General features: G+C 37.8%; 2 protein-coding genes across 3 annotated transcripts in view; both read right to left on the bottom strand.

The window, feature by feature from the left end:
• LOC150075197 (WD repeat, SAM and U-box domain-containing protein 1-like) overlaps positions 1-26944 on the bottom strand; it is a 157289-nt gene that overhangs the window by 116966 nt on the left and 13379 nt on the right. For both annotated transcript variants that reach the window (XM_090388648.1, XM_090388647.1), the window contains exon 4: positions 16522-16667. In XM_090388648.1, coding sequence (XP_090244774.1) covers positions 16522-16667 — 146 coding nt within the window. The remainder of the gene's footprint in view (positions 1-16521; positions 16668-26944) is intronic.
• Positions 1964-2874, bottom strand: LOC150075198 (choline kinase alpha-like). The gene is given in 2 exon segments (XM_090388992.1): positions 1964-2051; positions 2105-2874. Coding segments are annotated over 2 exon segments (858 nt in total).

Genomic DNA, 26944 nt, shown 5'->3' on the forward strand with positions numbered 1-26944 from the left:
GCAACAGGTCTCTCAGAGAACACCTACAAGGAACTCCAGAAAGTCGCAATCCTGAACACCTGTAGGATAGTCAGGGAATTCCTCGACCAACTGTAACACCAGACACGAGAACCACCCAGTGTTGTGTACTTGGTAGCAATACCCGTGACCAGGTGGAACTCCCTCAATCAGGGATAAATAATATAAGAGTAACAACAATAATAATAATGATAATAATAATAATAACAACTCAGCAGTTAGAGCACAAGGAAATCAAGAAGTGCCTGACCGAAAAATATCATCAGAGACTCAGAAGCCTGCTGAAAGCAAAACTGAACGGAAGAAACACAGTTAAAGTCATAAACACCTATGCAGCTCCAGTACTAACAGACTCTTTTGGGGTCATAGATTGGACTAACACCGAGCTAGAGGATATCATGCGAAATACAAGGATAATGATGACCAAGAGCCACCAACACTACCCAAAGTCAGCAGTGGAGAGACTAACAATAGCTCGGAAAGAGGGAGGAAGGGGCCTGATAGAGCAACAGAAAACAGCAATAGTTAACCTCAAGGATTACTTCGAGAACAACACAGCACCACTTCACCAGGCCATAAGACAGATAAGTGGTATACTCCACTCAACCTAAGCGAGGAGCCTCCTCGCGCCCAAATGGCACAAGAAACGAAGCTAGAAAGATGGGAAAAGAAGCCACTCCGTGGTAGACACTACAATTACCTCCATCAAGATCACGTCGATAACAGTGCTTCCAATGCATGGCTCACGAGTGGGATATTCTTCCCCGAGACTGAAGGATTCATGCTAGCCAAGAAAGACTAGGTAATCAACACCAGAAACTATAGAAAATACATCGCAGAGGAGCCTGGAATGTCAGATGACAATGCCATCTGGCCTCAGAAATGATCCAACACATCACTGCAGGGTGCAAGGTGATCACCCAGACTGAGTACACTCATAGACACAATCAGGTAGTCAGGATAATACATCTGAAGCTGGCGAGGAAATACCAGTTGAACAAAGAAAGTGTACCATACTACAAGTACGAACCCCAGGCAGTACTAGAGACCCCAACCCACAAACTGTACTGGGAACACGCCATAATAATGGATAAGACCATCCCGCACAACAGACCAGATATAACCCTTGTGGGCAAGATGGGAAAGGTTACCTACCCGATTGACTTAGCAGTGCCCAACACTAGCAGTGTCCAGAAAACCCATGAAGAAAAAATTAAGACATACACGAACCTGAGACACGAGGTCGAGGTGATGTGGCATATGCAAGAAGTAACGACCATCCCGATTATCATGTCGACCACAATTATGGTGCCAAAGACCCTACATAGCAGCAATAGGTCTCCCAGAGAACACTACAAGGTACTCCAGAAAGTAGCAATCCTGAACACCTGTAGGATAGTCAGAGAGTTCCTCGACCAACAGTAACACCAGACATTACAACCACCATGTGTACTTGGTAGTAGTACCCATCAGAGTGGAATCCCCCAATCAGGCAGAAATAATATAAGAGCAACAATAATAATAATAATAAAACTGGAATAAAGATTACTCACTTCAAATGAGAACTTTCAAAATATATAATCATTAAAACTTGGATGTTTACATAATAAAAAGCTATAAAGTAGGCAAACAGACAGAATAAGAATTTAGATCAGGCTCTCTAAAACAATCAGAAAAGGTATTTATGGCTTTATTTTATTATTTTTTTATGGCATTCTTAAATCTGGTGCCAGACCTGTGAGGTTCCACTTGAAAATACCAAGCTCATGTTAATCATTTGCTGAAGATAAAAATTTGATTTTTTTTTTTACTTGGTATGGCTTTTGCATTTTTTTTTTTATTATCACAGAGCTATAGCATAAAACAGTCTACCAGTTTCTGCACCACCACTTCTGTTCTACTTTTGCACATTGTATCACAACCCGATATGTTTTTTTTTTTTTTTTTAAATATTTGAAGTGAAATGTGGATAATCTGAAGAAGAGTAATCAAAACACCATTCGCAGAAGTGATTGGCAATATCAAATGCCATTCTTACTATTCTACAGCTATGCAGTGAAGTGACTGTTATTCCACAAATCAAGACCATGCCTTGTATATCTTTCTGTAATTATAGCTGCAATACTCAAAGTCTATGAAAATAACCCTCTCCTCAATTGAACCAGTTCCATTAGGTACAAGTATATTTCCTTCCTGTAAATCATTATGAGAAAATACTACAGGAGAACGAATTTTCTGTAAGTAGTCTTTTCACCAGCTAAACTCTCCTACTAAATCATGAGATAGTAACTGTCTTGCTATTTCTTGCTTCTCACTGTCCAAATTTTTTAGATTAACTTCATCTTTGGCATATTTTAACCACATAAACATGCGGTCAAAAAGCCATGAAGGTTCCTTATTGATTGGAACCTGAAGGGAATGAACTTTGGCCAATTTTTTAGCAATGGTAAGGGAAATATCTGGTTCTTTTAACTGCTTGCATGTTAAAGCTCTTGCAGGAATATATTGTTCTAATCTTCCGCCAGGAAAGATCCCATACAATTTTGGCCCCAGCCTGCGCTCTGACAACATCATAAATATGACACTTTCTGTTATAGTGGACTCCATCTTTCCATCATGTATCTGACCATACATCCTCAGCAGAACTTGTTCTGGTTCACCAACCAATGGTGTATGAGTTTTGGGAAGAGAGCAGTAATACAGCAGGTTACTAAGTCCGCCACTGATAGACTTAAAGACCATATCGGAACTAGAAATGCTCTTCCACGAACCGCTCAGATAATCTCTGCAGATTTTATAAGCTTTGTCCCTCATTTCCACAGCTCTGGGGTCAGTCAGTAAGCTGAAATTAGACATAATCATAAATGGTTGATTTAAAAACAACTTGGAGCTTAACGTAGAATCGCCGCTTGAATGTTAAAACACTCGCTATACCTACACACTTCAGCGTTTCAACTGGTACTGCCCATCTTTATCACCGTTTAGCATGCTCAATGCTGATGGGATTCTTCCTCTTGCTCAGAATAATCACCTGAGAGGGCATAAATTCAAATTGAGAAAAGACAGATGTAGGATACACATGAGGAAATTTGCCTTTAGCCAGTGGGTGGTTGGTTGGTGGAATAGACTTCCATCCCTTGTCGTGGAAGTTGATAGCCTAAATAAGTTAAGGCTCAGCTGGACAGGTATTTCGAACGAACAGAGGGGTGAAGTGGAAGTGGTTATTTTTTATTTATTTATTTATTTATTATTATTTTTTTTTTTTTTGGCTGATGCTGCATAAACTTGCTTTCTTGCATCAAATGCCTCTACCAATGCTTCACTGACACTAAAAAAGGTGAAATGGCATTTGTTTCCATTTCAAGTAATTTATTTATGGAACTCTACATGATCTAGCAATATAATCTATAAACACTGAGTAGCAATGAATTAGCACAGATTAGATGAGATATTTTTGAACAATTTATTTAAAAGATTCATAATAATTTTTGAATAATAACAAATGCTTTGTCATTCAAACACAAAAGGAAATATTCACCCACCACTGAAAGTTAACAACATAAAATTTCATGCACTTCATGATGAACCTAATGTGTAATAAATTTTTAAAAAATTTGATGACTGAAGTGAATAACAGTACCTAATAAATATATACAGTGAAACTTCTCCTAACGGACACCTCTCTTTAACGGACACCTCTCTTTAACGGACATCTCTCTACAACGGACATTTTCAAATTCCCCAACTCACCTCCATTGGTTTTAACGTGTTTTCAGCTTCTGTCTAGCGGACATTCTCTGTAACGGACGCAGACAGGCAATCTGCACTGTTTTGTTTAGATTAGCACTTAATTTGATCTCCCCATAACGGACTGCAGGAGAGCTCATGGCCCTTTTTCTAGGAACTTTTCTTCCACATATTGCCTCAATCTATTTTCTATTTCCGATTCTCTGAATTTTATCAAGGTTTATGTCACGGTTGTAAACCCTTTTTCAAGAATTTTTAAGGCACATGTAAAACTTCTGACGAATTCGGTGTGTGCAGGGGGCGGGGTGAATTTGGTCGGCCTTTCGTCTTTTGAGTTTCAGTTTTCAGTTTTGCTCAGTGTCGTGTGAAGTGCACAATGTCTTCTCGTAAACATTTAACTTTAAAAGATAAAGTCGAACTCATTAATGCATATGATCGGCAAAAAAATAGTGTTCCCAAAATTCAAAATCGGGAAGACGCAGGTAAGCGACATCCTAAAGAAAAAAAATGAACTGCTCAAACAATTTTGGCAACACAGAAATGATCACGTTCAAAAACCATTCCCGAAAACTGTTAGACTTCAAATTGACAACATTACGTATGAGTGGTTTTGTCGCACACGTCCTAAAAAAATTCCCATTAATGGGCCTATTATTAGGGAAAAGGCTTTGGAGGTTGCGAAATCTATGGGAGTAAATAAGTTCAAAGCTTCTGTGGGATGGCTAGACAAGTTCAAAACTTGGCATAAAATTTCTTGGAAAACAGTAAGTGGTGAAGGTGGATCTGTTGATACTGGGGTTGTAACAGAGTGGACCGTCAAATTGGAAGATTTATGTTGTGATTTTGAAGCTAAGGATATTTACAACTGTGACGAAACAGGGTTGTTTCTTTAAAGCTCTTCCTGAAAAAACAATGAGTCTTAAAAACAAAAAGTGCCAGGGCGGAAAAATTTCTAAGGAACGCTTGACTGTACTATTGTGTACAAATATGCTGGGAGACTTTGAACAACCTCTTGTTATAGGAAAACCACAAAATCCTCGTTGTTTCAAGGGCATAAAGTTGAATCTTTTGAATGTTGACTGGAAGTCTAATAAAAAAGCGTGGATGACACGAGATATCATGAGTGAATGGATAAGTCACTTTAACCAAAACATGATTCGTCAAAACAGAAAAATTATTCTTTTCATGGATAATGCTGCATCTCACCCGCACATTGAATTGTCCAACATTCAAATCGTTTTTCTGCCACCAAACACATGTGCAGAGTGTCAGCCCTTGGATCAAGGGATAATAAAACATTTTAAACTTCACTACAGAAAACGTGTTTTAAGACATCTCATTGCAAACATGAATGATGTAACATGTGCGAGTGACCTTGCAAAGAAAATCAGCATCCTAGATACAATTCAATGGATTTCCTCTTCAGTAAACGCAATTAGAAAACAAACTGTCGTGAACTGTTTTGTAAAGTCTGGCTTCTCAAACGCAAAAATTGAAGTTGTGAACAGCAATGTGGAGCACCAAGAAGAACAAGAACTTCAACATCTATTGATAATGTACGATACTTCAGCTACAAGTGACCCTGGCTACAAAGATATAGACTCGAACCTCACTACAGAAGATGGTGCTCTAAATATCAACAACATTATCATCGATATTTTTCAAGAAGTTCCTCATGAGGATGAAGAAATGGAAGGAGGTCATTCTGTCGAAGAACATATTAACGACGAACCACCGATGAAAACAGAAGAAGCGCTCATACAAATCAATCGTTTAAAAATGTTTTTCGCTGCTGAAGAAGATACTGAAGGACTTTTGATGGTTTCTTCACTCCAAACAAATGTTGAAAACAAAATTATCAGCCAGAAGAAGGTGCAGAAGAAAATAAGTGATTACTGTATGTATGTATTTTTCTTAAGAAAAAGTCATAATATGCATAGCACAATTGTATGTATATTATTTACAAAAATATTGTGCAAAATCTGTTTATAATTTAATTTAATTTTACATTAAATGTTTAATGATTTTTCTTTATCCCTTGTGTATGTAATTGTATATTATTTACAAAAATATTGTTCAAAATCTGTATATATTTTAATTTAATTTTACATTAAACGCTTAACGATTTTTCTTTCTTTCTTTTTTTTTTCTCCCTCAGACTTCTTGTTAGCGGACACTTCTCTCTAATGGACAGAGTTTCATTCCCCATGGCTGTCCGTTAAAGGGAAGTTTCACTGTACATATGTTTTTTAATTTTTTTAAGCTATTTAAAAAATAATAATCATAAATATAAGTGCATTTCCTTGAGTTTGTCAAAGACATTCTCTCCGATATACCAGACAAGCTGTGCCTGCTACCTGGGAGTCTAAAACACTGATGGAACTGATATTCGCGTGACACTCAAGTCAAGTGGACTCAATTTCGGCAAAGTTAGGACGGTCTGTGACAGTCAAATCCTCTGCTTGCACCTTCATGATGGTGGGACTGTTAAAAATCCTAGGTATAACCCATGCGCAAGCACACCGGGGGGTGACCACCCAGGGGTGAACTAACGTAAGCAGGTGTCGAGGTGTAACGCCCACACCACATGGAGGAATGCTGTCCCTCTGTGTTACTAGGCAATACTAGGTGGTAGATGACTCTCATCAACTGATGCAATAACACCACTTTGCTTATTGATGGCTTGAAGTGGTGGAACCCATGTTTAGTCCCCAGAGCTAAGTTCTGGTCAATCCTTTCCCATCTCTTCCATCATGCAGTATGACTGATGTCTTTTGAGGTTATGATGAACACCATGGCGAGATCCAAACTTCCTTACATTTCGAGGGTACAGCTCTAAAACAGTGTTCGCAGGCCGGCGCTTGTTAGTACACCAGACTGAACCCTATTAGTAACTCTTTAGGAGGCTTCTGGATTAGCTAGTGTATAATTTTGCTATCTCTACTCTGCCAGAGAATGACTGGAGGGAGTCCAAGTAGTGTGTATGCGAGGGGGGGGGAGCATTGTCGAGGCCCCATTATGTCAAGAATCTGGGTATATTCTTACCATGTGTACATCAAATCCAAAAATTTGATTACTTCACATCCCCCCCCACCTTTTCTTACTATTGAATACACCATGAATTGTCAAACTAATAGAGAAAACTTATCTGCAAAAAGATCTAAATCTCCCAAACACTTCTTAGTTCATTTCACAAATATATGTGGCCTCAGTTCTAATTGCAATGATGTTCATTTCCACTTGCAGTCTGACAAACACCATGTACTTTTTCTGACAGAATCTCAGTTATTGGGTGATTCAACCACTGCTCATCTCAGTTGCCCAAATTATTCGCTGTATAATTCCTTTTGCCTCAAAGGCGGTACTTATGCAAATGCCCATTCCGATATCCCTTGTCAGAGATTTCGTAATTTGGAATCTCCTCTTTTTGATCTTCTCCGGCTTAAAATCTCTCTACCTCATTCTGTAAAATTCATCTCTTGTTTCTACCTCATTCTGTCAAATTCATCTGTTGTCTCTACCGTTCTCCCAACTCCACTAATCACTTGGAGCTCTTTGATTTCCTCTCCTTGCAACTTGACTTTCTCCAGTCCAACTTTCCTAACAGTGAGGTAATTTTCCTTGGTGATTTTAATGTTCAAAACTCCAGCTGGCTTCTATTCAATAGTCACACAGACCCAGCAGGGCAAAATGCTGAAGCTTTTGTAATTACTAATGACCTCTCAGAGATTGTTTATTTACCTACCAGAATACTGGATAATCCTAACCATACAGCCAACAAGCTTGTTCTTTTTCTAACAAACCATCCTTCTAGGTACATGGTATACCTGGTTGTAAATGAGTGGTCCTTTAGGCACCTCAGATCATAATTTGGTGATTGTCTCTTGTCCAATGGAGCCTTTATCTCATGGCATGATGACAGAATGCAAAATGGGATGACCTATGAAATTTCTTTTCTTCTTTTCCTTGGTCAGATTATTGTTTCAACAAGGTGGGCAGGAGCAGCAGTGCGTAGAACACGCTTCTTGATTAGACCGGGGTTCGAGCCCGCGACCACCAAATACGGAGGATGTGGAAAGGTTAGGAAATGACCACCGCATATCCCCGGAGCAATATGGCCTGAGTTGCTAATGCTCCTAAAAACCAAACAACAATTGTGACAAAACTTCTGATGTCAATGTTTGCGCAGATCGTGTCCGTGAAATTATTGTTGTAGGAATGGAATCCTTTATTCCACACTCCACGATAAAATATCGTCCTTTATCTAAACCTTGGTTTTCCAATAAATGTGCTACAGCTGTTCAAGAGAAGAATGTTGCATATCATATTTGGCTTGTTTCTACTTCTTCAGTTTCATTTTCTGCCTACGCCAAAGCTTGCAACAATTGTAAAGCAATTATTGATCAGTCCAAACTAGATTTTTAACAGACTATAGAAAACTTGCTTCTTTCCCTAATGGTAGCTGAGCATTCTGGTCTCTTGCCAACGCTACTGGCCGCAACTTTTGCCCATCTGTGCTCCCACCTCTGTCAAAACCAGATGTACGAACAATAGATGGTTCTATTGTCTCTTCAGCCAAGTATGAAGCTGACCTCCTAGCATTCCATTTTTCTTCGAACTCGCATATTAATGATCTTGGTAAAATACCTCCCACCATTCCCAGTACACTCCATTCAATGCCTTCTGTGGTCTTCCGTCAAAAGGACGTTAGGATGATTTTGACGAATCTTGATGCTAAGAAAGCTCCAGGTCCTGATGGTATTTCGCCACTTGTTTTCCTGAACTTATTCCTGTTCTTTGTCACCTGTTTTCACTTTCTTATTCCAAAGGTTTTTCCCCTTCTGCTTGGAAATTTGCTCATATCCAGCCTGTTCCTAAAAAGGGTGACAAATCCCTCCCATCCAATTATCGTCCCATTGCAATTACTTCTACTCTTTCTAAAGTAATGGAGAAATCAATTAACCGCCAACTCAAACTACCTAGAAACCTTCCACCTGATCAACCATCACCAGTATGGATTCTTTCAGTGTCGATCCACTGGGGATATTCTGGCTTATGTTACCCATTTATGGACAAATTCAATGAAAAAGTTTGGTGAAACACAAGCAGTTGCTCTTGACATCTCAAAGGCTTTCAATCATGTTTGGCATAAAGGTCTTCTAAACAAGCTTCCACCTTATGGTTTGCCAACTGTGTTTTGTGATTGGTTATCCAGTTTTCTCTCTGATCTCTCACTGAGGATGATGGTATATGGCTCTCTGTCTTCTAACTTCTCTACTAATGCTGGTGTCCCCCAAGGTTCAGTTCTTTCCCAACTGTTTTCCTCTTGTATATTAATGACCTTCTTCCATTGACCGGAAATCCTATCCATAGTTTTGCTGATGACAGCATACTGCATTCCACTTTCCAGTTTGAGAAACCTTGCCCTGCTCAATCAGCTTCAACTTATAGAACATCCGCTAGCTACCAATTCCTTAAATGCCAATCTCCAGGTAATTCTCCAGTGGGGCAAAGACAACTTAGTTGATTTCAATTTTTCTAAAACTCAGTTCTGTCTTATATCATGCAAAAAAGGATTCTTCTGCTCCTATGTTTATCTTTGGCGACACTCCGATTTCTAGGCAAGATGATATATCTCTTTTGGGGATTACCCTAACTTCTAATTTCTCTTGGCACAAGCACATTACAAATATTGCTTCCTCTGCATCTAAAAAACTTGGTTTTCCCTTTCACTCTCATCGTTACTTCTCTTCCAAACAGTTTTTCCTCTGTATAAATCGCAAATCCGCCCTACCATGGAATATTTTTTCCACATCTGGAGCGGTGATCCTAAAACCTCTCTCAGGCTTCTAGATTCCATTCAGAAGAGGGCAGTTAGGTTAATTAATGACTCATCTCTAACAGAGTCTCTCCACTCTCTGTCTCATAGATATACTGTTTCTGCAGCATGCCTTTTCTACAGATACTTCCATGGGCACTGTTCTTCTGAATTGGCTTCTATAATTCTTGCTCTCTCTTTCAAAAAAAAAGTTCGAACACGTGCAGCCACCAACCAACATCCGTTTACTGTCCAACTTCAAACTCACAGAACAAACTTTTCATCTTCTTCGTTTAGTCATTCAACTGCTGTTTTCTGGAACAACCTTCCTTCTTATGTATTTCCTGAAAATTACAGTCTACAGAAGTTCAAGTCTAATGTCAACAGATATCTTCTTTCATCTTCTCAACCTCCAACCCAAGCACGGTACTAAGTACTATAGGTTCTAATACCTCTCGTGTTTGGAGTTTTCAAAAAAAAAAAAAAAAAAAGTGAAATTTATCATGGTTAATGGATTGTTAAATTGGAAAATAGAAGAGAGTAACAGTTAATTTAGTGCTCATATTTTATTTTTAAATTTCAGAAAAAATATATTTTTTAAAAGTAAAATGCATAACGAAACAGCATTTTTAATTAATAACTAAAAAATTACATACAATAAATACTGCAATCATTAAGAAAAGATTAAATATTAGTGTATTCCAAGAAAAATTCAAAAACCCAAAATGTTTTTTCAGAAATTAAAAAGAAAGTTTGACACCTGTCAAGTTTGGTGCCATTGGCTTTGTTACTTTATGGGGTGCCACAACTACAGGATTGATAAATAAAACATCAACAGAACAAACACTTGGAGCCCCAGTACAAAATTTGATTTCAGTGTTAGTTGTAATATGGTGAAAGAAACCTTTTTTGCTGGTGCAGAAAAGGACCTGGGCTTTTTCTGCACCAGCAAAAGAAAATTATAGAAATAAAATAAATACTATAATAACTGTTGTGACCTTTTGTTAGGCCACTGAAGGAAACTGTTCCACCACCCCTTTGAATTCACTCTCAAAGGAAGATCTTTTTCAACTCTGTAGACTAGGAAAAGGTTACAATGAATTTCCTAGAATATAATTAAAAGAATTTGAATAGCAAAAAAATTCCAAGAACCACTTATAAAAATCTGCTGAGTATCATTTAAGGCATGAGATTCCGTCCATCCCAGGTGCCTTCCTTATGTTTAACTTCAACAATTTCTCCTCCACTTTGTTCTCAGTTATTATAAAATCATGTAGCTCCCTGTTAGAGTTTGATAAACTTCAGGAATTATTCAAAGAGGGGAATGTCAGAAGTTTATCAAACTTGAACAGGGAGCTACATGATTTTGTAATAACTGAGAGCAAAGCAGAGGAGAAATTGTTGAAGTTAAACATAAAGAAGGCACATGTGGTGGATGGGATCTATCCAGTTATATAAAGGAGGCAACAAAGGAAGTAAGTAAACCCTTAGCCATAATTATGAAAGCTTCCTTGGACTCTGGGGAGGTCCCCAGGGACTGGAGTTGTGCAAATGTGTCCCAAATTCACAAAGGGAGACCAAAGGGTAACACAAGTAAACAAACTAACATGTCTGTAATTACAGACATGTTAGTTTGACTTCTGTTTCAGGGAAAATAATGGAGTCACTGGTTAAGTAAGCAATGAAGGATCATCTAGACAAGACTGCAGTTATAGTTCAGACACCGTATGGGTTTGTTAAGGGGCAGTCTTGTCTGACAAATTTGATTGGATACTATGATGTGGTGACAAAGGAATTGGATACAAACAATAATTTTGATATCATATACTTGGATTTTAGGAAAGCTTTTGATACCGTATCACATGAAAGACTACTGTACAAATTGGAGCAGCATTAAGGGAAAGTTGCCACAATGGATAAATGGATAGTTGAGTGGGAGAAGACAGAGTGGTTATCAATGGACACTGCTCTTTATGGATTAATGTTATTAGTGGAGTCCCCCAGGGATCGGTGTTGGGCCCATTGTTGTTTTTGGGATATATCAATGATATTGAGGAAGGTATATCACGGTTAATGTCTAAGTTTGCAGATGATACGAAGGTTGGCAGGGTTGTTAATGGCAATAATGATAGTATGCTACTGTAACAGGATCTGGAAAAGTTGAGCAGATGGGCTGAGAGGTGGCAACTGAAGTTTAACATTGACAAATGTAAAGTACTGATTATGGGTAGCAGTAACCTCAGATACCGTATCAACTGGGTGGTACTACACTCAGGGCAGTGGAGAATAAAAAGGATCTGGGGGTAATTATCAGTCGGATATGAAGTTTTCTGAACAGTGCAAAAAGGATGCAAGATTAGCTCATTGTGTCTTGTCAATGATATACAGGAATTTTGCTAGCAGGGACATGGGGGGTGATTGTCCCCTTGTATTAGTGCAATGGTCAGACCACACCTTCAGTACTGTATACAGGTCTGGAGGCCTAATTTTAGGAAGGATATAGAGCTGCTGGAATGAGTACAGAGAAGGGCAATGAGATTGTTGAGTGGAACAAAAGGTTGGCATTACCAAGAATGACTTAAGTTCTGCAAATTGCAGCTTCTGGATACTAGGCACCTGTGAGGTGATCTAATTGAGGTGTATAAGGCCTTTAATGGATCGAGCAAGCTCAATGCTAATTCAAATTGAGGAAAGACAATTGTAGAATAGATGTGCGGAAATTTGCCTTTAGCCAGCAGGTGGTTGATAGTTGCAACAAACTTTCATCTGTCGTAGCCAGCAACTTAGAGGAGATCAGGAACTTAAATAAGTTCAAGGCAGAACTAGAAAAAACATTTGGAGTGAATGGATGAGTGAAATGGGGTGTTTTTTTTTTTTTTTTTGCTGATGTTATATAAGCTTGCTTTCTTGCATCATATGCCCTGCTAATGCATGCTTTAAACAAGATATTCGTTGACATTATAAAGGTTGTTCCAAAAAACGGAAATTGAATGAATAAATGAGGAAGATTAAAAGTTGGTTCTGTGAGTTTGAAGCTGAACAGTAAATGGATGTTGGTTGGTGGCAGCACGTGTTCGGACTGTTTTGAAAGAGAGAGCGGGAAATATAGAAGCAAATTCAGAAGAACGGTGCCCACGAAAGTATCTGTATAAAAGATATGCAGCAGAAACATCTGTAGAAAAGGCATGCAGCATTAACAGCTCATCTCTAACCCTGTTAGAGATGAGTCATTAATTAATCTAACTGCCCTCTTCTGAATGAAATCTAGAAGCCTGAGAGAGGTTTTGGGGGCACCACCCCAGATGTGGGAACAATATTCCATGGTAGGGCGGATTTGCGATTTGTAAAGAGTTAACAGCTATTTGGAAGAAAAATAATGCCGAGAGCGAAAGAGAAAACAAGTTTTTTAGATGCAGAGGAAGCAATATTTGTAATATGCTTGTGCCAAGAGGGATTAGAAATCAGGGTAATCCCCAAAAGAGATATATCATTTTCCCTAGAAATCGGAATGTCACCAAAGATAAGCATAAGAGCAGAAGAATCCTTTTGCGAGATATAAGACAGGACTAAGTTTTAGAAGGATTAAAATCAACTAAGTTGTCTTTGCCCCACTAGAGAATTACCTGGAGATCGACATTTAAGGAATTGTTTGCAGATATTCGAGAAGTTGAAGCTGATTGACCAGGGAAAAGTTTCTCAAACTGGAATGCAATGTGCTATCATCAGCAAAGCTAAGGATAGGATTTCCGATCAATGAAAGAAGGTTATTAATATACAAAAGGAAAAGAATGGAGGGAAAGAACTGAACCTTGGGGGACAGCAGCATTAGTGGAGAAGTTAGAAGACAGAGAGGCATCTACCATCACCCTCCATGAGCAGTCAGAGAGAAAACTGGATAACCAATTACAAAGAACAGATGGAAGTTTGTTTAGAAGATCTTTATGCCAAACATGATCAAAAGCCTTTGAGATGTCAAGAGCAACTGCTTATGTTTCACCAAACTTTTCAAATGAATTTGTCCATAAATGGGTAACATAAGCCAGAATATCACCTGTGGATCAACACTGGCGGAATCCATACTGGCGATCGTTGATCAGAAGGAAGGTTCCTAGATAGTTTAAGAGTTGACAGTTAAGTGATTTCTCTATTACTTTAGAAAGAGTAGAAGTAATTGGATGGGAGGGATTTATCACCCTTTTTAGGAACTATCTGGATATGAGCAAATTTCGAAGCAGAAGGAAAAACACCTTTGGAATAATAAAGTGAATAAAGGTGGCATAGAACAGGAGTAAGTTCAGGAGTGCAGGTTTTGAGAACAAGTGGAGAAATACCATCAGGACATAATCTTCATTATGTATTGAGATTGGCATCACAAATTTGCAACCAAATTTTGAACAATTATTTAAAAATATCCAGCCTCAATCAGCTCATTAAATGTTAAGTTTTGTCCAGTAAATGCTCTTGTGTATAATATAAAATAAAATTTTAATTTAATAAGATTTAATAACTTAATAAAATTTTCGAATATTTCAATTTTAGGTTTATCATTATATTTATTTATTCACCTTAACATTGAAAAGCAGTGATCTTTTTCAGGTTGTAAATTTTCTAAAATGAGCATTTAAAAGCAAAAGTAAAGTATTTTTTTAAAAACAAAAGTGAAGTATTTCAAACAGTAACAAAAGTAAAGTATTTAAAAAAATAAACAAACAAAAGTGAAGTATTTCAAATAGAAACAAAAGTAAAGTATTTAAAAAAAACAAAACAAAAGTAAGTCCTGTTTTCATAATTTTTATAAAATCTAAAAAATAAATCACTGCCATAGATTTGTTGCACATAAAAGTGCTGGGAATTTGCATTTTTTTTACATATAGCTTGAAAATAAAAAACGGTAACATGAAAATAGAAACTTCCTTTTACAAGTAACAAGATATAGGGCGCCTCCGTAGCCAGGTGGGAAGGAGCGGCAGTGCGTAGCACACGCTTCTTGATTAGACCGGGGTTCGAGCCCATGACCACCAAAGGCGGAGGATGCAGAAAGGTCAGGGAATGACCACCGCATATCCCCAGAGCAATATGGCCTTAGTTGCTAATGCTCCTAAAAACAACAAGATATAGAAAATGTGACACAATTTTTCATCGAACCACTCAGTGCGGCCTGAGAAACAAATCTAACTTTGAATACGGCCCCCGTATGCGAAAAGGTTCGACACCACTGTCCTATATAGATAAAATTATTAACTTGCTTTAATATTTGCTTATCTAGACCACACCCTTAAATTTTCCTCATCTTTCCAAACATGCATAACTTTTGTTTTTATGTTGCTAATTTTCATATCAAATTCTCTATAACCCTTATTTAAGTTCTTTGGAGATTCTTGAAGACCTTGCCTGCTACTATTTACTATGCAATTTTTAAATTTCCTACACTAACCTTGGTTGATGACTTATATTGTTATATTAAATGGTACATGAAGATTAGAAAAAGTTGCAAAAAAGTGAAGTCCTGCCTCATTCCAAGTTTAACTTTAAATCATTTTCCGATGCTTTCTTTTATGCTCACTGCTAATTTGCCATTTTTATATATACTTTTCATTCCCCTTAAAAGATTATCCTTATACCATGTTTTTCTAAAATTTAAAAGAATAAATTTCTGGTTACTTTGTCATATTTTTTTTTCGTGATTAATAAATCCTAAACACAGGTTCTTTTTATGTGCAGTTTCAAGATCAACAAATCCTAAATAAATGGGTGCTACTATATGTGTCCATGACTTTACTATTATTTGTTTTAGTGCATCTGTACATTCCCGGTTTGGCCTCAAACCTGACCATTCTTGCTCAGGACTGCATTCAACTATACTTCAATTTTGACAATATTATTTCCCTTTTTTTATATAGTAGTGCAATCAATGCCCTGCTCCAATCCTCTAGAACTTGTCTTTCAGAAAACAACCTATGAATAGCGTTATGTACAACATGACACCATTTCCCCTCCAGCTTTCAGGTCTAGTTTAATATAACATCTGCTGCCTTTCTATACTTGATATATTTTCCTTGACTTCTTCTACTTCAATAATAGACACAACATTCAAAATTTCTCCCATTTCAATCTTTATCTTTTGTTCAGTGATGTCTTTTTCTCCTTCATTTAACAAGTCATCAAAGTATTTATGCTATACTTCTAAAACATTCTTCTTGGCTTTGTCCTTATCATTTTTGATTACATTAGTTATGGTCTTTTAACTCCTGCTCTGAGATTTTTATGAGCATGCCAAAACATTTTTCTGCCTTCTTGATACATGTTTTTCCATATTTTACCAAAATGTTCCCAAGGCTTCCCTTTAGCTTCTTTCAAACATATCTTAGCACTGCTATACTTTTTTTTCTTATATCCCACTAACGATATATGATAAAAAAAAAAAAAAAAAAAAAAAAAAAAGCCATGAACCATGGCAGAATCCATAGGATATTCCAATTATGATAGATGGCAAAAAAGAAATGAACCAAAAAAAAATAAATAAATAAAATAAAATATTCCTACTCTTAGAGTAAAACTATGAAAGAGACAAAGTGCACTTAATTAAACTTAGTAACTGCATTCAAATAAGCAGCTGGCTATTCAGGATAAAAGAGAATCACCAATGCCACATTGTTGTAACTTGTGAAGAAATTTATGACAACTTATGGATTCAAAAGTTCAAGATATGTTGGCATAAATTACATCAGCTCGTTGTCTAATATAAAGCTCTTTAAAAAGCAAAGGCCAAAAACCATTAAAATAGTAGGGGGCCTCCTAGGCAGAAGGTAAAAACTGACAGTAAAAGAATTTCATGAGTTTGTTCCAAACAATAGTGTCTAAATTTTAGCTATTGTATTTAAAATGGTTCTTTTTATACTTGAGAATCATTAAAGCTATATACTTATTTTTATACCTACCTAATCTTTGTACGTGTACTAATATCCCACAAAACCAATTTTTCATCATCTCCACCAGTAGCTAGAAGAGCAGAAGATGGAGAGAAGCAACATACTCTTATTGCTGATCCACTAGGATGTTGAATTTCACTAACTTTTTCTCCGGTCTTTAGTACAGAGGGAAAAAAAAAAAAAAAGAAAAAAGAAAGAAAAAAATTAGAAAAAGTTTAGGCTCATTTCCATGACCTAACATTTTCATCTGTTTAAGTTTCTAGTGCAATTTTTTTTTTTTTACATAGAGTGTACAATTTATTAAGAAACATTTTTCCCTTAAGGAACTTAGTACACTACTACTGACAGTGTTAACTATCACTGTACATAAAGCCTGGTAACAGAGATCTTCAACAATTGTTTATGGTACATCTGCAACAATAAAATTGGAAACTGATGTAAGCAATCTGAAATTTGAAAGTGGAATGACAACAGTGACTTAGATGGTAGTTGCTAACATTATAACAACTGGGGCAATGGTATGAAGACCACAGAAGTGTCAGGGGTATATCGAGAATAGTCTAGAAACAATGAACAGCAGAAAAGTAAACAGAAACTACTGGTCATAAACTTAGGGTATCGAAGGTGGGTCAGAATTGTACAGGAACAATAGCCACACACACGGTACAAGTAGGATTTAATAATATTATTATTAAATTTTGTTATCTTGGAATGATGACTTCACACCACCATTAATGTACTTTATGTATCCAAAGTTACTGCTAACAAACGATCAGAAATGTGTATTCATTATTTTTATATAAATGAAGAAAGAAGTTCATTTTGGAGTTTTTTTAATTTTATCAAATTCACATTGGTATTGTAAAAATTAAAAGCAATGTGAACTTAACTAACAATAATTTTATTTTTATTATAAATATTTTGAATTGAGATGAGTTGATTACATATATGGTGTAATCAACTAATATAACAATTACAACTAACACTTTATACCTGTTGTGGTTTGGAACAAAATTCCACATAGGAATTTTTCTACAACAACAGGTTTATGTTTTGGGGTGCTACTGCTACCTGCAATCATGCAGTAATTAAACATATTGAACAAACAAAGGAAAATGCTAAAGGGAAAAGAAAAAAAAAAAAAAAAAAAAAAAAATGAAATTGTTAATGCCAGGAAATACTACAACAGAACTGCTCACAAGTTGGTGCAACTACAGCAGGAATAAGAAAGGACTTCATAATACATGTGCAAACCTATAAATAAATGTTGACCCTCACTACAAAAAGAAAATAAGAAAAATACAACAGATAACATATAGAAAGATATTTTGTATTTTTCTTCTTAACTCCAGAAGCAAGCATGAATGTCTTATTATGGGTGACTTCAATCTGCCACATATTGTTTGGAATATGAGGGAGAGAAACTCACCTTGGGGTAAAATTTTTTTAAATAAACTAGATGATTATTTGTACCAGCATGTCAGAGATACTAGGGGTGAGAATATCCTTGACCTCATATCATGAATTATGAATCAGAATCATGAATTAGATGACATCACAGGGCTTAAAATACAAGAACCATTGGCAGGTAGTGATCATGCAGTCATCAGTTGGGAGATGAAGAAAGATGTTGCAGTAGTTAAAGGTAAAGGTATGGGTTTTAATTTCAGAAGAGATATCTTAGCCAGTTTAAGGCACAATATGGCATCTATTAATTGTGTGGATTGCAGGGTGAGGGTGAGTACACTTGAATTATGGAATATCTTTAAACACTTAAATCACAGAAGCCATGAAAGCATACCATTAAGAAAATATTGCAGGAGGAGGATGCCAAAATGGATGAATGCAGAGCTGGCCAGTCAAACAGAGCAGAGAAAGACAGCATGGGACAGGTAGAGAGATGAGGAGTACTGAAGCCTACAATAGCTACAATTTAATTTGTAATAGAACCACAGATAACATTAGAGGCAAGGCAGTGTATAAGAAAGCACTGGCTAAGAAAGCAAAGAATGGGGAGAAGAAATTTTTCATGTATGTGAATACAAGGAAGCAAAAACGGAATGAGAATGGACTCTCGTGCGCCGAGCATGAGAAAGTCTTGGACAACCCAACTGATACTGTAGATGAAGAGAAAAAGTACTTTGCATCTGTCTTTACTGAAGAAAGACCCTTCATGCTTAAGAGGCTGTGTAAATGAAGATGAATCATATGAAATTAGTGATTAGTGAAATTACAGATGACTGTTTATTAGAAAAACTTTCGAGTATAGAGGCAAGTAAGGCTCCTGGAATTAATGGCATATACCCAATAATTTTGAGGAATGCTGCCAGAGAGTATATTGAGCAATTAAAGTTAATTATGAGGGTAATCTTGGGACTTGGGAGGGATTCCTTTGGATTGGAGAAGTGCCAAAGTATCACCAATACATAAAAGTTGTTCTAAGAGTGAGGTTGGTAACTACAGACTGGTTAGTTCAGTGATAGGAAAAATCTTAGAAGCAGTGATTAAGAATGAAATTCAGGGACATTTAGATAGTTTTGGCATTCTGAATAACACATGGTTTTGTTAAGGGAAAATCATGTTTAGCTAACTTAGTAAGCTATTTTGACATAGTGGATTTTAGCAAGGCATTTGACTCAGTTCCTCATGAGAGGTTATTGTATAAGCTGGAACATGTCGGAATTACTGGAAAAATTCTAAGATGGATTGCTGGGTGGCTGCAAGACTGAAGGCAGAGAGTTGTGATTAATTGATATTCTTCAGATTGGTATAAATCAGAAGTGGGATCCCAATGATCAGTTCTTGGACCACTGTTGTTTCTGATTTTCATAAATGTTGTTGTTCTGGAGGCTTAATGGCACATAAGCTGCTAAGGCTATAATGTGCCTATTCACTTATTATATTAAAACATGAGTTTTCCATAAATCAGAAGAAAATCTGAAATCAGAAATAATTAAAAAGCCCAGTTTGCCTGAGAAAGTCAAAAAATTCAGAAATATTTGCCTTATCACCAATGAGATTTTCAAGAGTTATTGGTTTATGAAGATTAACCAGTGAGATCAAGGATGAAGTTCTGGCTTGTTTATAATAGAGGCATCCAATAAGAATATGTTTTACAGTCAAATTGTTAGAACAATGTGTACATTGTGGTGGATCATCTCCTGTGAGTAAATGAAGGTGGGTCAGATGGGTATATCCTATTCTTGCCCTTGAAAGGACTACTTCTTCTCGTCTCGATGTACGGATACTGGAGTGCCAAATTTTCGGATTATGTTTAAATTGAAAGAGTTTATTGTTAGTCTGAGAGTGCAAGAGTGCTGTCCATTGTGATAGGCAAGCAGAATGAACGGCTAGTGCATAATCTGATGCTGGAACAGGGATGTTGGTTAAATCTAAGGTAGTTGGATTTTTTGCAGCTTTATCGGCCAGTTCATTGCCTAAAATACCGGAATGGGCTGGAATCCAGCAAAAAGTGACCAGTTGGTTGCATTCTTTAATTTGCACTAATAAGCTTCCGATTTCATCTAAAGAGATTTTCTAAAGCTAGTTTGATTGCATATAATTCAGCAGAAAATATACTAAATTCTGATGGAAGGGAAACTGATACAATTGTATTCGGAAACACTGCAGCTGCTCCAACATTTGAATTAGATTTAGAGCCATCTGTATAAATTGGGGAGAAATCAGTATATCTTTGAGTGTGAACTGCATGAATTTGGTTGACATTTGATGCTTGCAAAGTATTCTTTCTCCATTGACAGAGGTAAGTGTCACAGGTTGGAAGAGGAGGAGGAGTCCATGGTGGTTGAGTATAGGTTGCTACCTGCTTTACGGAATGGATGGAAATATTCCAAACTTGCACCAATTCAAGAAGGCGAAGACCAGCTGGTTTTACTATGCTAGGTTTGTTTCTGTATAGGATTTCTAATGGTGGGTTGAAAAGGTATGACTGAATGGGACAAGAGGCATAACTTTGTATTTTGACAGCATATTTCAGTAACAGTGTTTTCCAGTGTAAAGTTAGTGGGGCTCGTAAGCATCAATGTAGAGACTATGTGCTGGCGAAGTTCTGAATGCAACAATTGCAATTCTCAAAGCACTGTGCTGAATGGGATCAAGCCAGCGTAATGCACTCTTTCTGGCAGAATCACAGATTGGAGCACCATAATCGAGACGGGATCTGATTAATGCCCTGTATAACCGAAGAAGGGAGGTACGATCTGCACCCCACGTTTGGGCAGATAAAGCTCTGAGTATGTTTAACTTTTTTAGACCTGAAGTCCGTACATTTTTAATATGATCTAGGAAATTTAACTTGTTGTCAAGGATTAATCCTAGAAATCTGATGTTGCTGGTGACCGGGACAAAGACGTTAAAATTTGAAGTTCAGGATCTGGATGAAGTTTGCGTTGTCTACAGAAATGGACAGCAACTGTTTTCTGCTGCGAGAGCCGATAGCCGTTGAGGCTCGCCCATTGTTGAATTTTATTAAGTGATATCTGCAGCTGTCTTTCAATAGACCTCATGTTTTGAGAATGACAGGAGATTAGCATTAGCATTAGTAGAGGCATTTGATGCAAGAAAGCAAGCTTATGCAGCATCAGGCAAAAAAAAAAAAAAGTAACATAAATAAATAAAAAATAACCACTTCCACTTCACCCCTCTGTTCGTTCGAAATACCTGTCCAGCTGAGCCTTAAACTTATTTAGGCTATCAACTTCCACGACAAGGGATGGAAGTCTGTTCCACCTACCAACCACCCGCTGGCTAAAGGCAAATTTCCGCACATCTATCCTACATCTGTCTTTCCTCAATTTGAATTTATGCCCTCTCAGGTGATTATTCTGAGCAAGAGGAAGAATCCCATCAGCATTGAGCATGCTCAAACCATTCAAGGCTTTGTACACCTCTATCAGATCACCTCGCTGGTGCCTAGTTTCCAGACACTGTAATTCGCAAAACTTAAGCCTTTCTTCATAAGAGCACCCCTTTGTCCCATTCACCAATCTTGTTGCCCTTCTCTGTACTCGTTCCAGCAGCTCTACATCCTTCTTTAAATGAGGCCTCCGGGCCTGTATACAGTACTCTAGGTGTGGCTTGACCATTGCCTTATATAAGGGAATAATCACCTCCTTATCCCTGCTAGAAAAATTCCTATATATCATTGACAATACACCATGAGCTACTCTTGCAGCCCGTCTGCACTGCTCAGAGAACTTCATATCTGCCTGCACAACCACCCCCAGGTCCCTTTCATTCTCTACCACTGTCAGTGTAGTACCACAGAGTTGATACGTTGCTCTGGGGTTGCTGTTTCCCATATGTAGTACTTTACATTTGTCAATGTTAAACTTCATTTGCCACCTCGAAGCCCATCTGCTCAACCTTTCCAAATCCTGTTGCCGCAGCATAGTGTCAGTAGTGTCCTTGACAACCCTGCCAACCTTCGTATCGTCTGCAAACTTGGACATTAAGCCTGATATACCATCATCAATATCATTTATAAATACAGAAAACAATAAAGGACCCAATACTGAACCCTGAGGGACTCCACTAATAACGTTAGTCCACGATGAGCAGTGTCCATTGATTACCACTCTCTGTCTTCTCCCCCTCAACCACCCCTTTATCCATAGCAGCAATTTGCCTCCAATGCCACACTGCTCCAATTTGTGCAGCAGTCTTCCATGTGCAACAGTATCAAAAGCCTTTCTAAGATCCAAGTATATAATATCAAAGTTATTCCCTGCATCCAGTTCTTTTGTGACTGCATCATAGTATCCAATCAAATTGGTCAGGCAAGACTTCCCCTTAACAAAACCATGCTGTGTCCTAGCTATAACTGAAGTCTTGTCTAGATGATCCTGCAGTGCTTCTTTAACCAGTGCCTCCATTAATTTTCCGGGAACAGAAGTTAAACTCACAGGTCTATAATTACTTGTGTCAGCTTTTGATCCTCCTTTGTGAATTGGGGTCACATTTGCACATCTCCAGTCCATGGGTACCTCCCCTGAGTCCAAGGAAGCTCTCATAATTATGGCTAATTAATTATGGCTAAGGGTTTGCTTACTTCCTTTGCTGCCTCCTTTAATATAACTGGATAGATCCCATCCACCCCAGGTGCCTTTCTTGTGTTTATCTTCAACAATTTCTCCTCCACTTTGCTCTCAGTTATTACAAGATTCTCTAGCTTACCGCTAGAGTTGAATATACCTCTGGCATTCCCCTCGCTGAATAACTCCTCATGTGTGAATGTCGATGCAAAATATTCATTTAGTTTGTTAGCTACCTGAGCAGGGTCATCAACAGTTGACCCATCGATATCAAGTGGACCAATCTGATTCATCCCCTTCCTTCTAGAGTTTACATAAGTAAAGAACTCTTTGCTGTTTTTCTTCGCATCCCTTGCCAAGGATCTCTCGTAATCTGCCTTCGCCTGCCTAACCTCCTTTGTAACTTGGTTACAGATCAACTTGTATCTATCATAGGCGTCTGTGTCACATGTTAATTTGTATGTATCCCATGCATTTTTCTTCTCTGCCATATGCCTCATTAGTTCATCTGACATCCATTTAGGCCTAAACCTTGAACAATATTTCTTAGTTGGTATGTAAAGCCTAGTAGCTTCCAAGATAAGTTCTTTGAATGCTTCCCATTTTGAATTTGCTGTTGGCAATATCATCAGTTGATCCCACTGTATAGAATTTAAATACTGTCTCAGTCCATTGTAGTCGCCTTTACGAAAGCAATACCCCTTCCCTTTACCCCTAATGGTAGTTACCTCTTTGAGTAACTCCCACTTCAGAACACTGTGATCACTGCCACCTAGTGGTTCATTTATCTGCAGATTCTTAATGGATGAAGAATCACTATTGATAATCAAATCAAGAGTATTAATCCCTCTAGTTGCCTCCCGAACATGCTGATGTAGAAAACAATCATCCAATAAATCCACAAAAGCCTTGCTACTGTGTGAGTGACCAGCCCCCAATTTCCAGTCAATATCTGGGAAATTAAAATCCCCCATTATAAGACTCTCTGATTTACTGGCCCACTCTATTTCTCCGAACAGTTTCTTATTATACTCATCAGAGTCATTAGGCCTATAGCACACTCCTACTCTCAATTTGATGGAAAGGTCATCTGCATAAAGGTAAGTCTCAACTGTATTTGGAAGCTGCTTAGTGTTGGAATCTATTCTCAGAGCAAAAAGAGTGGCACTCAGTACTGATCCCTGTGGAACACCTTCTTCCTAGATGAAAATTGCGGAAAGGGCATGTTGATATTGAACTTGAAATGATCTAGTATGTAAGAAGTTCTGTACAAATATAGGAAGGTTGCCTCGTACGAGAAGGTAAAGATCACTAAGTATACCATACCGCCAGGTGATATCAAAAGCCTTCTCTATGTCTATTGAAACCATTACTAGATGTTCGTGTTTGACAAGAAAGGATGGCAAATTCAGCCTTGACCATAAGATCTAAGCATGACCTGTTTTGACAAAAGCCATATTGACAATGGCTCATTAGCTGTTCCGATTCAATGATCCAGATGAGTCTTCTGTGGATAATTTTCTCAAGAATTTTGCTGAGGCAGCTTGAGAGAGATATGGGTCTATAGCTATTGGGGTTGGATGGATCTTTTCCAGGCTTCAGGAATGCCAAAATTGTTGAGTGATGCCAAGAAGCTGGAAAAACATTTTCTAAAAATATGCAATTGTAAAAGACCAGGAGGCAGTGCAAAGCTTTGTCATCAAGATGTTGTAGCATGATATAATAAATCCCATCTGGCCCGGCAGCACCATTGCAGGCGGTTTTAATGACATGTAAAAGTTCAGAATATTGCAGAGGTTTGTTATATGGGAGAAGACGGGCAGTTTGAAAATGAATAGCATGCTTTTCTTTAGTGTTTTTAATTCTTTGGAATGAGGTAGTATAGGCTGATGTTGCTGAGATTTCGGCAAAAGTATTGCCTAAAGCATTAGCTATATCTACAGGATTAGAGAGATCTTTCCCATTCCAGGAGAGGATTGGAGAAGGTATGGTAGAAAACTTACCAGACAGCTGTCTAATTTTTTTCCATATTATTTTGGGATCAGTATTTCTGTGAAAACTGGATGCAAAACGGGTCCAGGATTCTTTCTTTGCTTGCTTTTGTATGAAGCATGCTTTTGCCCTTAATTTCTTATAATTAATGAGATTGACTGTGCTCGGACATTGCCGAAACAAATTCCAGGCTTTATTTTTTGCTCTCTTTGCTGTGGTGCATTTGTCATTCTGCCAGTAATTATAATGCTTTCGGCCCGGGGGATTTGATAGTGGTATTGTGTCTTTAGCCACATTTAGAAGATGTGACGTGATGTAATCTGTCACATCATCAATATGCTGGAGGCGGATTTTTTCCTCATCAAGGTCGATTGATGATTGAAATTTTGCTCAGTCTGCTCGGACAAATTTCCACTTTCTGCAGGGTTGAATTGAAAGAGTCTTTGCTTCCAGGAAGTTGCATACTATTGGGAAGTGGTCACTGCCCGTGGGATCGTTTATTACATGCCACTCTATGGTTGGGACTAATACTGGTGAACAAATTGAGAGATCTATTGCTGAAGTGTGTCCTGCTGGGAGCTGTATGTATGTTGGTGCACCAGTATTGAGTATAGTGAGATTTAGTGCCTCTAAAAAGCTTTCAATTAGTCGGCTCCGTCTATCCAATTTAGGAGAGCCCCATAATGGGTGGTGCCCGTTAAAGTCCCCTAATATACAGAGAGGTGGAGGTATCTGTATGAAGAGATCTTCAAGATCTTTTAAAGAGTAAGTACGGTTTGGTGGTAGGTAGATTGAGACAAGTGTTATTGCACTATGGAGAGTTATACTAACAGCAACAGCTTCTATTTCAGTTTGGAGTGGGATATGTTTAGTTGGGATCTTTGAGTTTACTAGGATTGCTACACCACCATGGGCAGCATTAGCGGTATTTCGATCTCTTCGATAAAGGCAACAGTTCTTTATCAAAGGAGAAATTTTTGAGGTCAGGTAAGTTTCCTGTAGACAGAAGGCAACTGGAGAATATCGGTTAATTAGATATTGATTATCGTCAGTGTTGCAACGAAAACCTCTGCAATTCCATTGTAAGATACTGTGGTTCATTTAGGTTTAGTTGAGGATGATTCATCAGACTGTTTTTTGTTTGAGCACTTTTTCCGGTCTTTTTTTGGGAAGCTGGGGCGTCCAGGATCCATAGTGTCCTTTGCATGAAGTTCTAGTATGGGTTCTTCAAGATCTGAGTGTACATCTACTTCCATACTATTGGTGGATGACTAAGGTTTCTTGATGTCTTTAGTAGTTTTTAATTTTTCTTTGTCATGCGAGACTGTCCGAGTATCAGTTGGGATGCTGATTGGAGTGTTGGTCAATTCACTGGTTTTAGTTTGATGTGTGTCTTTTCCTGAGTTAGATGATGTATTTTTAACCCAATTAGCCATAGATGTGCTGGGGGGGGGGTATTGATACATCTGTTTGTACTGCTGTTGAATTAAAGCTTCGAGTGTGAGATGCATATGAATGACTGGGCATGGTCAACATAACCTGTCTGCGTGCCTCAGGGTATGTGACTTTGTGTTCAATTTTATATTTTTGAATTTTCTTCCCTGTTTTCCACATTTCACAGGATTTTGAAAATGCTGGGTGACTTTCTTGGCAGTTGGGGCAAATGGGACTTGATACTGAACAGTCTGCTTGTGTATGTTCCTTGGAACCACAAATAGGACAAATAGCTTCTCCTCTGCATGCTTGTTGGGAATGTCCATATTTTTGGCATTTAAAACAACGAATGGGATTAGGGATATAAGCCCGAATTCAGCAGTTTAAATAGCCAGCTTTTACTAAGGATGGCAAATCTGGGGTACTGAATGTTAAAATGATTGACCTAATTGGGACGAGATTTCCATCTTTTTTAGTCATTATGCGTTTGGCGTTGATTACTTTTTGATTACTCAGTTCTTGAACTAATTCCTCTTCAGATATTGTAAGTAGGTCCCATTTGGTTATAATGCCTTTCGAGGAATTTAAGGTGTTGTGTGGAGTAATAGATACTGGCAGGCCACCGAATATCGTTGTTTTGAGCAGCCACTCGGAATGTTTAGAGTTGGCTGTTTCAATTAATAGGTCTCCGGATTGCAGTTGTTTAACCATTTTTAGTGTTCCAGCAATCGATTCCAAAAATCTTTGGATGACGAATGGTGATAATTTGCCAACAGGTTGGTTGGAGAGAGAGTGTATCACCAGAAAGTTTGGCATTTCATTGCACTGCACTTCTCTTCGGAGCTTTTTTGGTTGGTTCAGGTCTTCATCATTTGGTTTATCTAGCCTTGAGTTTGAAGGCTCTAGAGCTGGAGAGTCATTTTTATCCATTGTTGCTCCTTTTAGCCCTGGGG

This window comes from Mastigoproctus giganteus, chromosome 14 (genome assembly GCF_048544385.1).
Source record: "Mastigoproctus giganteus isolate SK-2022 chromosome 14, ASM4854438v1, whole genome shotgun sequence".
NCBI classification, from domain to species: domain Eukaryota; kingdom Metazoa; phylum Arthropoda; class Arachnida; order Uropygi; family Thelyphonidae; genus Mastigoproctus; species Mastigoproctus giganteus.